We start from the raw sequence: 16,707 nt of genomic DNA, 5'->3' as shown, positions 1-16,707 counted from the left end.
GCGCAGAGTTCAAGCCCCACAACCGACAAGAAAAGGAAGACTAAAGATTTGTATTGTAGGTGTAGGAGATAAGAATTTTAAGAATCAGACTCTGTCTTCAAAATTCTTCCCACCTAATTGATGAAACAAGATAACCTACAAAATAGCTGGATGGCAAGTCAGGGATTGGAGAGCTCTGAGATGGATAGATGAGCAAGGGATAATTCGCCAAGGAGGAGAAAAAAATTTAAGTTCATTTGTAAAAGCTCTGAGAGTTCCCAGAGTCATTTGGAGGGAAGGTCATTGATGTTAGGGAATATGTGAACAAAAGTCAGAGGATAGGATATCTGCCCGTGGACCAGTCTGGATAAAATAGGACTCAAATAAAGGATAATTAGTTGAATAAAGCAGTTCAACTGTGCAGAGGGGCTTGGAACATTTAAGTATAAATTGTAAGTAGTATAAATTCAGGCTGGGTATGGTTGTTCATGACTGTAATCCCATATACTTGGAACATGGAAATCAGAAAGGTTATGCTTCAAGGCCAGCTCATGTAAAAAAAAAAAAAAAAAAAAGTGAGCACTTATTTGAACCAATAAGCTGATGTAGTGGTTCACAATATGATCCCAGCTACATGGAAGGCCATACATAGAAGGATAGTGCGCCAAGGCCAGCCCAGCAAAAATGTAAGATTCTACCTAAAAAATAACTGAAGTGAAAAGTGCTGGGGCATGATTTAAATGGTAAAGCACTTCTCTAGCAAGCACAGGCTCTTGTACCACCACCACCACCACCTCCAAAAAAAGGAATGTGTAAACATTCTTCAAGCCAAGAGCCAGTGGCTCATGCCTATAATCCTAGCTACTCATGAAGCTGAGATCTGAGGATCACAGTTCAAAGCCAGCCTGGACAGAAAAGTCCCTGTGAGACTTTTCTCTCTAATTAATCACTCAAAAACCAGAAGGGGCATTGTGGCTCGAAGTGGTAGAGCACTAGCCTTGAGGACAAAGAGGCTCAGGAGCAGTGCCCAGGCCCCCACAACCCAAAAAAAAAAAAAAATTCTTCAATAGTCAACGGGAAATGGTGAAGTTTTCTGAGGAAATGGCAAAGTTTTCTGAGGAGAAGGAAAAATAAAAAAGTAGCACTTGAAAAAATGTTTAGTGGAGGTGTGATGTGCAGAAGCATCAGGGTACAAAACAAATCTCTGGTCCAGAATCAATGCAGGGGTGATGGAAGAAGGAGCTAAGGAAGAATCCAGATTCTCTTGGTTGGGAGGAAATATGAAGATTATCTAAGCCAATCAGAATTATAGCAGTGGGACTAAAATGGTAGGGGGGGGTAGGGAGAAATGCAAGAGACATCATGAGCAGTATAAATCAATATCATGAAATATGGATCAAATTAGTGATTGCTAAGTGCAAATAGCAAGGCAAAGGATGAAGTAAAAACAAAACAAAACAAAACATCATGCCTCCAAAATGTTATCCCTGAAATCCTAGATCAAACAAAATTTGATGTATGAAGTAGGGGAGGGGGAGGAATGGAGATGAGTTCAAGTTAACTTACTAAAGCTGAGATGAAAGCTGGAATTCCAAGCAGAAACAAATAACTCAAAGTAAAAATGTCCATGAGACTTTTATCTCCAACTAATCACCAATAAGCAGGAAATGGAACTATGGCTCAAGTGATAGAGCACCAGCCTTGAATGAAAAAGCTAAGGGGCAGTACGCAGGCCCTGAATTAAAACTCCAGTAGGAATACACACAAATAAAGATCATCCCCTTATATGTTGACACTGTCAGTTTCCCCCAGCATAAGCATTAAGACTAAATACACAAGTGCTCTAGAAGCAGGTTCTAGGCATAGAGCTTCATGTAGTAATCTAAAACCCTTAGTAATGTTCAAACTTTCATTGCCCTGGTAAGCCACTGGTGTGGCAGGATGCAATAAGAATAACTATCACAAACCACAAAATAAAATTCAGAAGTAATTTCCGTTTGAAAATCAATTTCATTGTGGCTGTCTGGTTTCAACCCCTGCTACACACCATCACTCTAATAAAAATTACTATTCATCTCTCAAGCACAAGACCATTGACAGGTGGATGTACATGAAGAAAATTACTCAGCAGCCTATTATTTTAAAGTGGTTTCAGCTAGAAGTAGGGAAGTCCCTAGGAAGCCACAAATGACAGGGAACTACCCTCTTGCCTTGATTATTCCAAGCACACAGTGCTAAGCATCTGGCTGAGAAACTGACAACTGAAATGGAATTCCTCTCCCTGCAAAAGACATACAGTTCATAAATTGATTTTTCAATTGGTATTCCACAGAGATGCTCATTGACCATTCAATAACACTCAAGCTCTTGGGTCAATTGTTATCAAAAAGTAGGCTCAGTAACACAAATGACAGAGACCTAGAAACCTGTAACAGGTGACTAAAGTTAAACACAGGAAGGTAAATCTCATCTTGTCTATACTTTAGATTTTGTGTGTGTGTGTGTGTGTGTGTGTGTGTGTGTGTGCACGCGCATGTGTGCGCATGTGTGCGCATGTGTGCACGCACGCTGGTCCGAGGTACTCAAGGCCTGGGTGCTGTCCCTAACCTTTTTTTTCTCTCTCAAGCATAGCTCTCTCTACCACTACAGCCACAACTCTACTTCCAGCTTTTTGGTAGTTTATTGGATATAAGAGTCTTACAGACTTTCCTGCCTAGGCTGGCTTCCAACTGTGTTCCTCAGATCTCAGCCTACTGAATAGCTAGGATTACAGGTATGAGCCACTGGCACCTGGCCACTTTTATGACTTCTTATACAGCAGTAAGTTTCAAATGGAGATGAGTGCCAGCATCACTTGGGAAGCCTTTATTTGAAACTATATACACCATGATCTGATTATGCCTCAATGTGTCCAGAGACATGGATTTTTTTTTAAAAAAGTTCTCAGGCAAGACCAATATGCACCCCTGGTTATGAACTACATTCATAGATGATCCATATGATATATTTTAGCTCTACAATTCTGAAAAAGAATTCTAAGCAGGATCTGAGAGTATTTCTATCAGAGAGTAAAGGAGAGATGAGGGGAGAATGTGGAGAAAAGGAGAGGGAAATGATTCTGGGCCAAGATTCTTGATTACTATAGACACTGGACCCTGTCTTAGCAACTGTTTTGTGTTGCCATCACAGAATATCACAGATTGTGTGTCCTATAAAGAAGAGGAATTAATTTCTCACAGGTCTGAAAGCTGGAAAAGACAAGAGCATGACACCAGAATCCTCTGGGGACCTTTCTACAGTATCACTTGATTGCGAAAGGAAGGGGTGAAAACATAAGCTAGAAAGATAATGGGAGCCAAATTTATCCTTTAATCAGGAGCCTGCCTCCATGATTCCCCATCTCACTCCTGTGATATGGCACCCATTCACTCATGAGGGCAGAGATCTTATGATCTTACCACTCTTAAATGTTCCACCCTTCTTAAAACTGTTACATTGGAGATAAAATTTCAGTGGAGATTGAAGTTTGGAGGGGATATTGAACCAGAGCAGGCTCTAACCACACCAAATGAGTCACAATTCCACATACCATAGATTCTCACTCTGAAGTGCACATCAGCCACAATCATCAGTTCAGATTTTTCAGATTACACATGAATAGACAGACTGTCATCTCTGAAGCTTATGATTGGGTGGATTTGGGGGTTGGGTGCTGTCATATCCATTAGGAGAAAGTTGTGGGATAATTGGAATTAAACAGTTTTAAGGATTCCTTTCCTATGAAGATAAATATGATTGCAAAGCAACCAATACCTCTTACACATTTATTCATAATCTTTTGTTTTTGTCGGCCTTGCGGCTTGAACTCTGGGCCTGGGCGCTATCCCTCAACTCTTCAGCTCAAGGCTAGTGCTCTACCACTTGAGCCACAGCACCACTTCCGGTTTTCTGGTGGTTTATTGGAGATAAGAGTTTCACAGACTTTCTTGGGCAGGCTGGCTTTGAATCATGATCCTCAGATCTCAGCCTCCTGAGTAGCTAGGATTACAAACAAGTGTGAGCTACCGGCGCCCGGCGAATTTATTCATAATCTTTATGCACCAGACACATTTTTAAAAAACTAATGGGGGAGGGGCTGGGAAGGTGGCTCAGTGGTAGTGTGCTTGCCTTGCATGCATGAGGCCCTTGGTTCAATTCCTCAGCACCACATAAGCAAAAAGAAAAAAGTCGGAAGTGGTGCTGTGGCTCAAGTGGTAGAGCGCTAGCTAGCCTTGGGCTGAAGAGCTGAGGGACAGTGCCCAGGCCCAGAGTTCAGGCCCCACGAACGACAAAAAAAAAAAAAAAAAAAACTAATAGATTTATTTAGATGTAATTCACATGCTGTAGAATTCACTCATTTTAGATGCACAATTCAAAGAATTTTTAGGAACTGAAATAAATTGTGGCACTTCATGATGCCTCTTGCTTCATTTTCTTTTTCTTTCTTCCATTTGCATACATTGAATATACAAGGGGCATTTCATTAGGACATTTCCAGACATCTTGCAACTTTTTCTTTCAAGTTTCACTGTTACCACCCTGATGGTGGTTAAATTACCTTTGGAATGCTTTCATACCCCAGTAAGTACCCATATTTAGTGAATCTTCATTTCCACCACTCACCACAAACCTCCAGTAATCTAATTTTTGTGTTTATATTTATCTGTTCTGGACATTGCATACAAATGGAATCACACAAAATGGGTTTTTTTGGACTGGCTTCTATCACTTAGCATAATATTTTGCAGCTGTTTCTTTACTTCTTTATTAGCATAATTCCATAGATACAGATGCACACAGTGCACTTTGAACAAGTTCACCCCCTCTGTTATATTTCCTTAGACCTCCTCCCCACAGTTTTCAAACAGTATTTGGTGGGTTTCACGATGCTGCCATCATATAATATATAATGTATTGGGATCCTCTTCACCCTTTAGTACCCTCTCCTTTCCCTCTTTCAATCCACTAACCCCTCACACACAGTTCCCATTTTATACTTATATCATCATCATTGTCATCATCACCATTATTTTAAGTATAGTTTCCATATATAAGTGAAAACATTTTTGGCTGAGTTTGGCTTATCTCACTGAACATAAAAACTTAAAGTTCCATTCACTTTCCTGCAAATGACATAATGTCATTCTTCTTTAGGGCTGTATATGTACATTTTCTTTATCCATTCACAGGGTGATGGGCACCTACGCTGATTGCACAGCATGGCTATTACTAACACTGCTGCAATAAACATCAGTGTGATAGAATGTCTCCTGTATATTGATTTACACTTATTCAGATATATTAGCATAATATTTTTGAGGTTCAGCCGTATTATAGCATGTACCCATTCTTCATTCTTTTTTATATATTTTTATTGTAAAGATACTGTACAGAGGGATTACAGTTACATGAGCAAGGTAATGAGTACATTTCCTATCGAGCATTGTTACCCCCTCCTTTTTTTCTTCATTCTTTTTTATGGCAGGACTACTTTTCAACATATAATATATAATTTCGATATATACAATATGTTATATAGAAGTATTATCCACATTTTGTTTACTTATCAGCTATCCAGATTCTTTCCACTTTGGGGGTATTACAAATAATGCTGCAATGAACATTCCAATAGAAGTTCTTACATTTTTACTTCTGTTTTTTTTTTAAATTTATTTACTTTTAATGGAGTCTCTCAGAGTTTTCTGCCTGGACTAGCCTACAACTGTGATCCTCCCAATCTCAGCCTCCCATGAGTTTTGGGTTACAGGCACACAGATTGCACTTAACTTTGGTTGAGAAGGGGTCTTGAAATTTTTTTTGCCTAGGCTGGCATTAAACCACAATCTTCCCAATCTCAACCTCCCAATTAGATAGGATCACAGGTGTGAGCCATTGATGCTTGGTTTCTTTTGCCTAATTTGTTTTGTATGACTATCATTACATTCCAAAAGTCCCAAGTCAATTCTGAATACAATTATTTATCAATAACAAAGTATTCTGTAAACATTTCTGATAGTCTAATCCATAATATTTCTTTTCATTTTTCAAAGTTTTCTTTTGAGAAACAAAGTTTTTCCCAAAATAATTCATTTCTTTTTTGAATTATGTATTTGGTGTCACACCTAGGAAATCTTTGCACAGTTTGAGTTCTGAAGATTTTCTATGTTTCTATGGACATGTGAGAGGATATAATTAAAGCCATATTTTCCAGATGGAAACTTAGGAAGGAATTGAGAAATGAAAAATAATTAAAAAGGTAAACATGATCCAGGGACCAAGTGATTCAAACCCATAATCTTAGGTTTTTAGAAGGCTGATATCTGAGGATCACAGTTCAAAGCCAGCCTGAGCAGAAAAGTCTATACAACTCTTATCTTCAATTGACCACACAAAAAAGCTGAAAACTGGAGTTGTGGCTCAAATGGTAGAGCACTAGCCTTAAGCAAAAAGCACAGGGACAGCTCCCAATTCCTGAGTTCAAGCCCAAGGACCAGCACACACTAAAAAGGTAAACTTTGCAGCAATCTAAATGAATTTGGTGACTATACACCAACAATTATAATACCTTGTATGGATTAAGAGCTGTACCATTAATGGTTTATTGCATTTAATATAATTTTCCTTAGTTTCACTCATGCTGTCATAAACTACAGGGTTTCCTTCTCTTGAATGGCTAAATAATAAGGAAAAAATCACTAGGATGGGTGTCAGTGGCTCAGGTCTGTAACCCTAGATAATCAGAAGGCTGAGATCTGACAATCACAGTTCAAAGCCAGCTCAAGTAGGAAGGACTGTAAAACTCTTATCTCCAATTAATTACTAAACCGCCAGAAATGAAGTCATGGTTAAATTGGTAGAGGACCAGTCTTGAGCAAAAAAGTTCAGGAACAGCACTCAAGCCCCCAGTTCATGCCCCAGGACAAGCACACACGCACATACGCACACACATTCACTAGCAAAAGAAACTGCTGAGCCAAGTGCTGGTGGCTTACCCATGTAATCCTAGTGACTCAGGAGGCTGAGATCTGAGGATCGAAGTTCAAAGTCAGCCTAGGCAAGAAAGTCTTAACAACCGAAAAAATGTTGGAAATGGAGCTGTGGCAGAGTACTAGCCCTGAGTAAAAAAGCTCAGGGACAGTGCCCAGGCCCTGAGTTCAAGTCCTCGGATCAGCACCAAAAAAATGAATGAATGAATGAATGAATGAATGAAAGAGAGAGAAGGAATGAAGGAACAAAGGAAGGAGGAAGGGAGGGAAGGAAAGGAAAGTATAAAAGAAACTAAATATTTGACAGAGCTCTACGTACCATGCAGAAGTCCCTGAGTTCAATCCCTTGGAATACATAAATAATAGCAAATCATGAGTTGTTACTATAAACCTACCCACCAGAATAGCTATGATTAAAAAAGACTGACAAATATTAAGGAAGTTGTAGAACATTTGCAAAACATAAACAGAACTTGTCAGTCACTTAGAAAAGCTATCATTATCAATAACATCAAAAGTATGTATTCACCATGACCCAGCAACTCTAATGCTAGGTATTTACCCAACAGGAATTCAGATGCACGGAATCCAAAGATACACATAGTAACAGTCATACTTCATAATAACTCCAAACTGGAAAAGCTGCATATTTATTAGCAGTAGAATAAATTCATAAATTATGACATATTCAAACAACAGAATATATACAAATACAAGTAAAACCCACAGCTGTATGCAATGTAAATGGATATCACAAATATAATGTGGATTAAAGAACACCAGACCCATGTGGCTCAAGTGGTAGAGTGCCAGTCTAGCAAACAATCTGAGCAAGCATGAGACCAGAGTTCAAACCCTGGTACCAGTAGGAAAGAGAGAAAAGAAAAAAGAAAAGAAAAGGGAGGAGAAAGAGAAAGAGGGGGGAAGGAAGGAGAGAAAGGATGAAACATAAATAAAATTAGATATACGGGTAGTTCATAATATATCATTCTTTGAGGTGATTACCCATAGTGTTATATCTATAAGTATATATGTACATATAGGTATGTGAATACATACACATAAGTGCTTCTCTATTATGGGTATCAAATTTTCTAAAAGTTAAATCCAAAAAAGTAAAATATTTACTTAGTCAAAAGCAATTTCTTTCTATTTAAGGTACATCACCAAATCTTCTAAAAAGGAATGTTGTTATTTTCTCCCAATAACAATGCCTCATTGACTACTTTTCTATGATTACATTAACAAAATATACCTTTCCAAAGATTAATAAACTGCATGAATTAATAGATTTGTCAAGATTAACAAAAGGTAATAAAACAAATACCAGACCCAAAAGAATATATGGTTTATTTATATAAGGTTCAAAATGGACCAAATTATATGATGCTTTAAATAAATCTTGTGTCTTAACACTTAGAAGTCCAGGCTGTCATTAATTTGGGAAAGTAAGGATGACATGTGATAAAGATAGGGTAGAATTAGAAGTGGTGAGATGCTAATAAATTCTATTTCTTGACCTGGCTGGTAGTAACATAAGCATTTTCACTGTGTAATAATCATCAAACTGTATAATTTGTGATCTGTGTATTTTTCTGTGTGTGTGTTATAATACTTCAATTTTAAGAATTAATGAGAAAGAAAAAAAGACTTGAAATGAGGACCTAAGTGCTAGGCATTTATAGAGGAATCAGATAAAGACTGTCCTCTGTAAAAGCCACCCTGCAGTGAAAGCAAAAGGGTTTCTCTTCGTTATGTTCTTGGAATTAAATTACTTCAAAAGTTCTACAGTAGAAAGACAACTTCAAATTACAGATCATTTTGTCCCTACAATATCTAAGAGAGAAAGAGAAAGATGAAACCTAAAAGCAAATAAAACATCAAATGATATATTATAGAAAGCTTTTTTTCGCCATCTTATGTGGTAATGTGTGAAACTGAGAAATGGATCACACTTAGGACTCTTCTCCATTTCAATTTCTAATTATTTTAGAAACCAGTGAAACATTACCAGTGGAACTATTTACTCACTTAAGCATAACTGACAGTTCAGAGGTTTAGCAAGACCTAGGAAAACAGACCTGTTATGTAAAGAGAAAATATCTTTTTGTTTAAATAAACATCTCCAAAGTCCTAAAATACTATATAACTCAACAAGTATTTGAAAACTCTAAAGACACAAGATTTATTCAAACAACACTAGCAATAACAAGAGTATGGTCCCAAGACAAGTTATGGTGGTGGCTTACAGAATTGGTGACAAGAAAATGAAATGGGTATAGCGAAACCAGTTTGTCAAAAGCCTTGAATGAAGGCTGGCACCTGTGCCCCATGCCTGTAATCCTAGCTACTCAGGAGGCTGAAATCTGAGGATCGCGGTTGGAAGCAAACCAGGGCAGGAAAGTCTATGAGACTCTTACTCTCCAATTAACCACCAGAAAACTGGAAGTAGCATTGTGGCTCAAATTGGTTTAGTGCTAGCTTTGAGCACAAAAGCCCAAGAACAACACCCAGACCCTGAGTTCAAGAGCAACAAAAAAAGAAAAAGCCTTGAATGATATACCAAAATGTCTGGATTTAAGCCCAGAGAAAAATATCATAGCTGAATCCCATATCTCTAAAATTACTTGTGGATTTACTCATTATGCCTTCCTTGAATCACCCTGAATGACTCGTAGCTATTTTCTGCACCAATCCACCTTAACATAAGTAATATCAACATGGGCACATTAATGGTCTATAAAATGCTAAGGTTGACTCCCATGATGTTACCTATAGTTAGGAACAAATCTCAAATATCTCTAAAATGCCTAGTAAATTCTTACTGACCTACCCATAGTTCAGACTATCATCTAAAGCAATGAGTTGAATGACATAGAATATTTGTTTCCTTCCCAAAATAATTTTTCAAGCATTAAAAATATCTCATACTTAACACTGTGTCTGGAAAATAGACTTTATATTTATTGAACTTAAATTCTAAATCACACCAACATATTAACCATATTCATTTCATGGTTTGGAAGCCTTTGATCATATTTCTCTCTCCACAGTTCTTTCCACAGTGACAGAACAACTAGAAAATCTCTCTTTTTGACCAATTTCATTGGGTTTCTGTGACTTTTTTTTAAATCAGTTATTAGGTTTTCCTTGAGAATCAGACACCAGAATTTTCTGTAGGTGAAAATCTATTTTTGATCTTTTACATGGAAAAGACATAGGCTTTGTTTTGTTATTGGTGTTATTGACAGTTAAAGATGTTTGTACACAGGCTCTCACATTTGTTAAGCAAGCAATTAATCCCTACCCCAAGCCTGTTGTTCACACCTTTCCAAGTCTGGTCACCTTGTTTTTGCTCTCAGAGCAATATCATGACTAGACCTGCTTTGCTATAGACTGATCCACCATGATTTTTAATTTTATTTTTATATTCATTTTATGTGTATGCCAGTATTGGGGCTTGAACTCAGGGCCTGGGTGCTATCTTATTTGCTCTTTTGCTCAAGGCTGGCACTGTACCACTTGAGCCACAGCTCCAGTTCTAGCTTTCTGGTAGTTAACTGGAGATAAGATTTCATGGACTTCCCTGCCTGGACTGGTTTTGAACAACAATCATCAGATCTCAGCCTCCTGAGTAGCTAGGATTACAGGCATGAGCCACCAGTGGCTGGTATCATTTTTACATACCTTATTGTCTAATTTAGACACTAAAGCTATGTCTGTATCTGAATACAGCCACTTAGCTCCTCCCACTGAAGGTAGTCATAATTCCAAAAGGTCTGATATAAACTCACTTTTTATTGTCAGCAACTATGTCTCCATTTGTGAGACTTTTCCAATATTTTCTGAGGAGAATTTTTGCTGATTTTACTACTTTATATCTTCATCACCCTAACTTCCTTCTTTATCCTGTTTTACTTTTTTTTAAGGTCTGATATGTATATACCTACAGTGATTCTAAGTCCCTCAGGAAAGGGATCTCATAAGAATAAATGTAGCTCAGTGCCTGTGGTTCATGCCTGTACTCCTAGCTACTCAGGAAGCTGAGATCTGAGGATCATGGTTCAAAGCCAGCCCCGGCAAAAAGTTCCCATGAGACTCTTATCTCCAATAAACTACTAAAAATCAGGAAGTGGCCCTATGTGGCTCAAAAGGTAGAGCACTAGCCTTAAGCACAAAGAGACTCAGGGACAGCACCTAGGCCTTGGTTCAAGCCCCACACCAAGGGGGAAAAAAGAATAAATGTAGTTTTAGTTGGCCTAACTGTGACCTTACACAATGTAATGCCTCTGATTACTATGCTTACCAGGTTTCATGAGCTCTTTGTGAAGTTTATTCTCATCAGCTTGACTTCACTCCTTAGAGGTAAGCTGGTGAGAAACCTGAATGAATTGCCCATTGGAGGGTGCACCTTCTTTTTCATTCTTCCTTCCTTCCTTCCTTCCTTCCTGCCTCTTCCTTCCTTCCTTCCTTCTTTCCTTCCTTCCTTTTTCCTTCTTTAAGTAGTTGTACAAAGAAATTCCAATTCAACATGTCAGTATGTGGGTACAATGCATTTTGATCACTGTTACCCCTTCCATTGTTCTCCCTCATCTCTCCCAACTCCCTCCAACACCTGGTTACCTGCTTCCATTTCCACACATGTATATTGAATATTATGACTATATTCACACACTCTTCCTCTCCCATTCATCTGCTGGAGGGTGTACTTTTTATCTTTTTTCCTCTCTAAGAGTTGCTGTAACAGCAGCTGTTGTGTTGAAAAACTAAAATATAAAAATATGACCTACGTGGACAAATCATACAAAACTTTACTTCCTTAATTATGAATCAGAATCTGTCAGCACAACTTAGAATTTTGACTGTCAGCAGATACTGCAATCAAATGCCTCTGCAAAACCAGCAGAGGGTGCACCAGGGCACTAGAAATTTTACCCAAGATGTAGCAGTATTAACTCAACTCTAACAGCCAATCAATATTTTCTTTATTCAGATTATTTACTTATTATATACTAAAACTAGTAGCTTGAAGAGATACTTAAGTTGAATTTGGACTAAAAATTCACTTAAAGTATTATTCCATTTCTCCTGAAAGTCAAGTTCAGGAAAAATGAGGAACTCATAATTATATTTAGTCTGGTCAAAATGTAGGGAGGATAGGACAAGATAAGCCTTTTACTTCCTAAAACTTTTACTAGGGAGCTCTGTACTGTCACTTCCAAAAGCCTCAGCAGGTAGCCTGCTGTGATAGAACAGGCATTGAACTAAGAATTACGAAAGCAAGTCTATTCTATTTTTTACTCTTAGGCAAGTCACTTCCCCTTTAGGGCCTATGCATTCTGCAAGGGAATACACAAAATGTATTAAAATGGCCCTTACAGTAACAACAAGAAATCTCTATTTCAAAATCAATGCCAAGAAATATAAAGAGCCAGTGTCATTTAAATGTAAAGAGCCACTGTTGCTTAAAAAGACTAAAACAGAAAGAGTAAAGGACAGAAGATAAGCTTTGGTTAAATGTAGACAGAAGTATTTTAGGGCTAGGCAAAGGGCAGGCCACTAAATGCCATAACAGACGTTTAAGAATCCCATGGCATCACAGAAGCCCCAGAGTACAGCTGTCCTGCTAATCCTCAGTCTATAAACATGGGTCTCTCCATCTTAAATGCCAAAGTCTTGGCCATCATTTGACTAAAGACCTTGAATTCTTTCATATTTGCACAGAATATCAATGTGCAGCTAGTAAGTATTTCTACTAGACATTGGGAAACAGATAAAGGAACCATAATCCTAGCTAAGTATCATGTAGCTACAGTGTTTAAAAGTTTCAAGTATGAGAAGCATGTCTGTTGATTCTCTTCTTTGATAAGCTGTTATATAAGTTGGAGTGTGCTCACAAGAAATTTTTAGGCTCTGGATAACTTTACAATGCACACTGTAGAAAAGAAAAGTTGTCAGCCCTTACATTAATATTGTTATTATCATGAACGTGTTGCCTGTGTCAAGTGTATAACTTTGGATAGGAGGTCAGCACAGAACAGATGAAGTTTAAAGAGTTATGACAACGACTGTGGATATGGTAGTAAATATAATAAACTGAGTCCCTTACCTCAGGAACTTTTATTTGGACATTTTGCCTCTTCTCCAAAAGGTGCAAATTCACTCTTACACTTTCATCACCTCTAAAGGATGGTGGCTGCCTCTCCTAACTTTCACTAAGTAACAAAATATGGCAGTTGAGACAATACTTACATTAAGTGCACTCAATGTACTTGAAGAAAGGGCTAGAAAAAAAGTTGAAAGCTAAGAGTTTTGTAAAAGGGTTCAAACAGCATAAAGATCCTCCCCCCCCCAAAAAAATAAACTAATATTGGGAGCCAACTCTAAGTGATCAGTCCATCAAGAGCTTCCTGTTGTAAGCTAGCAGTAATGAAAATGCTTCCTGTGCACCTTTCACAGGGCAACCTCACCCGCCCTCCAAGGGAGAAAAAGGGGGGGGGGGGTCAGGACCGGCATGCAAAGGGTGAGTTTTTATTTCCATAGATTTTTGAAATTGCTGTTCAGAAGTTGTCTAGCAAGACGGCATTTTTCTACCAGAATTCCTCAGGGGCGCTGATCCTCACTCGAACGTCGAGGACAATCAGTGTCAAGTTGCAGGTAAAGTGTGAACAAGCCCATGTTGTGGTCAGCGCCCAAGGACCCCGAGGAGAGTGCGCTTAGAAGTTGTTGGAACAGGCGTGGAGCAATTCCTACAGCTGTTTACAGCCCAACTCCAAAGGGGAGCCTGCGAGTGCTGGCACCAGCTCCGGACACGAAAAAACAAGCGCCTCGGCAGAAGTACAACACCTCCCCAGGAGCACGAGGGCCCAGCTCCTTGCCGTTAGTCGGCCAGGGAGCCAGCGCGGGCACCTCCTCGCCCTGCCGGCGCGGGACGGTTGCCAACTTTCTCCAAGCAGCCCAGAGCTGAGGGCGGCGGGCGAAGGGAACAGTTTGCAACTTCAGAAGACTTGAGAGCGTCCCGATGAGCCCAGAAGGGGACCGAAGACAACCTGCCTCGGACAATCACCCTCTCTGGCTCGCCCGCCACCGCCCTGCTCACATCCTGTAACGCGGATCCCAGTGGCTCAGTCCCTCCCCCACCCCCCGGCCCCAGCCCTACCTACTAGGGGAAGGGGTCGCCACCTCCCGGACTAGGTGACTCACCTGGTGCCGGTCCTGGGAGTCAGGGGCGAGTGTGGTTTCACCTGGTTCCAACGGCTGCTGCTCAGGTGACGGCCCGAGGTGGTGAGTGATGGGACCATTGGGGTCGAGGCCACTAGGGTTGCTCAGGGTCCCAGAGGTGCCAGGAGTGCCCAAGCCGCTAAGGCGGGACTCGGCACCCCGTTCCCGCCTCAATTCGGACCTCAACTCTAGGTAGCAACACAACGTCAGCAGGTGGAGGGCCAGCGAGAGGCCAAAGAAACCCAGGAAGAGCCGGCAGCTGTTCCCTTCGGCTGCCCGGGCAGGGGCCCCGCGACAGCCGCAGCCCTGGCTCCCCTGCTCCTGTGGTGGTGGCGCTGCCGCTGCCGCAGGCAAGGATTCCCTGCGCTCTACCTCGGGGTAGCCCATGGCCTCCGGAGACACCCAATCTCTAAGGCCAGGGAGTCGCTTCGTCTGCCTCAGCCTTTCACGACCCCTGACAGGCGGCTACTGTCCTGCCATCGGCTGGGGGCTGCAGGGACCCGTTCCTGCGCGACTGTGGCTGGGCGGGACGGAACAGGGAGCAGCCGCATGTGCAGCTCCACTCGGAGGGGTGGGAAAGGGAGGAGGAGGGGCTGGAGAGAGGGGCGGTTCGGCCCGCGAGGGAATGAGGGAGGAGGTCCCGGTCGACCCCGCCCCATCCCTCCAGTGGCCGCTGGGACGCCCAACCACTGGGCCCGCCAAGCCGAAGTGCCCCGCCCCCAGCCGTTCCGCCCGGACTCCCGCCGCGGGGCGGGGCCTGGGGGCGTGAGGGTTCGCCTTTGCCTGGCAGCCCCACCCAGCTCTTCCCGCTTACCCCGCTCCAGTTGGTGACTATTGCTGTCCTTCATGTCTCGACTCCGCCCCAGTTTAACTCCTCAGCGCCAGAATGGGGAGGGGGGGAGGGAGGGAGACTGAGAAGAATTTGGGAACCTTGGAAAGAAAGTAGAGCAAAGAAAAGGAGGCAGAAACTAGCAGTAATAGAAATGTTTGCAATTAACTGCAGTCGCTAATAACATCATCCAGTACTTATCTGTTGCTTTCAATCTTCAAAGCGTTTAACAGACGTTAAACTAATTAAAACAGTTCTAGTTTTGGAATGAAACCATGCCTGCTGTGTTTGCAATCCAATGGCTCACCAAAAGAAAAGGAGCCCTAACAACCTAGGAATTCAAAGGGACTGGAAATCAGGCAGCTTCACCCCTGGAGTGAGTCTGGGGACTCATTCTAACTCACAGAGGTGCTGCTGCCTAACAGAACTGGTTATGTTACCCCCTGAAGGGCAAAACAGTCTCCTGGGTTTCTTGGTATTTAATTCAACACATACTTATTGATAGTTTTTGCAGGGCACAGACTGCTGTTGATAGAATCCACCACCATAATAGTTTCTCTTCTTCAACTGCTGCAGGGATTCTCAGTGGAGAACACGGTGCCTTCAAGAAGACAGTGGAGAAACTGAGGGCGACAGTGAGAAGTTTTTTGACAAGGGTGGTCCAAAGAATAGCCAGACACTATTGGCATCTCTATTTGCAGGCAACTGTTCTGGCCTCTCCACCCCTCCCATGCTTCCCCTGGAGTACTCCCTGGGGGAAGTTCAACAAGTCAGCCAAAAGTTCCAGATGTACACTGCTGTAACTGCAGCATCTTCAACAGCTGCACCAATCAGAAATAGATTCAGAACAAAAAAAGTGGCAAATGTCAGAACAATAGACCCTGAAATAAAGGATGGAAAGGATTAGTTGAGTCAAGAGTTACAACTGACAAGAGTTACCAGTCTGAAATTTTAGAGATCTAAATGATTGAAGCAGAGCAAGCATGCACATTTCTTAACTAATCTCGTTCCCATGTTATTAACACAAATTTCTTGACTTGGAGCAGGCATCTTAAGAACCACCAAGGAGACAGATTCAGTAATGCCCAGAGCACTTACAGGTAGGCCTGTGACCTAGACCAGTGAGAGAGAAGGAAAGCAAAGAGTAAGTAGAAAAAATGACAGAAGAAGAGAAACAAAATACAACAAAAGCATATGTCAGAAGGTCAGTCCAGAGAGCACAGAGGTCACAAGCCTTAAATATATTAGCCACAGACTTTACTACTCTCTGTGCATGATCTCAGTGATTCCAAAACATCTTTTTTGTTCTGTCTTTAAACTGTATCCATGCAATTGAATGTTTGTAAAGAATACCAACATCATACATATACGGAAGAAAATAAAAAGGTTCGTAACTGCTGCTCTTAAGTCCTGCTTGTCCAGACCAGAAATCCTAGATGCTAGGAAAACTGCCACAAATATCAGAGCTCGGGATTATTGGAAAGAACGCTAGGCCAGGAGTCAGAAGACCTGACTCTGCCACTAGTTTACTGGGTCACTGTGAGCAAGGCACTGTTGGTCTTTTTTTTGCGGGGGGAGGTGGGGGAGGCTTAGTTTCTGCAAGTTGTCAAAAGAAGAGTTTTAACAGTAACAGCTATTACATCATCACTGGCT

General features: G+C 41.0%; 1 protein-coding gene across 8 annotated transcripts in view; it reads right to left on the bottom strand.

Annotated features, from left to right (window-relative positions):
- Eda (ectodysplasin A) overlaps positions 1-14,740 on the bottom strand; it is a 403,176-nt gene extending 388,436 nt beyond the window's left edge. For all 8 annotated transcript variants that reach the window (XM_070040247.1, XM_070040248.1, XM_070040249.1 and 5 more), the window contains exon 1: positions 14,208-14,740. In XM_070040247.1, the coding sequence (XP_069896348.1) occupies positions 14,208-14,612 (405 nt within the window). In that variant the 5' untranslated portion in view covers positions 14,613-14,740. The remainder of the gene's footprint in view (positions 1-14,207) is intronic.
- Between the last annotated feature and the right edge of the window lie 1,967 nt (positions 14,741-16,707).

This window comes from Dipodomys merriami, unplaced genomic scaffold (assembly GCF_024711535.1).
Source record: "Dipodomys merriami isolate MVZ:Mamm:240054 unplaced genomic scaffold, mDipMer1.0.p SCAF_3, whole genome shotgun sequence".
Taxonomy (NCBI): domain Eukaryota; kingdom Metazoa; phylum Chordata; class Mammalia; order Rodentia; family Heteromyidae; genus Dipodomys; species Dipodomys merriami.
The sequence above is the reverse complement of the archived record's forward strand: the minus strand, read 5'-3'. Positions and strand labels throughout refer to the sequence as shown.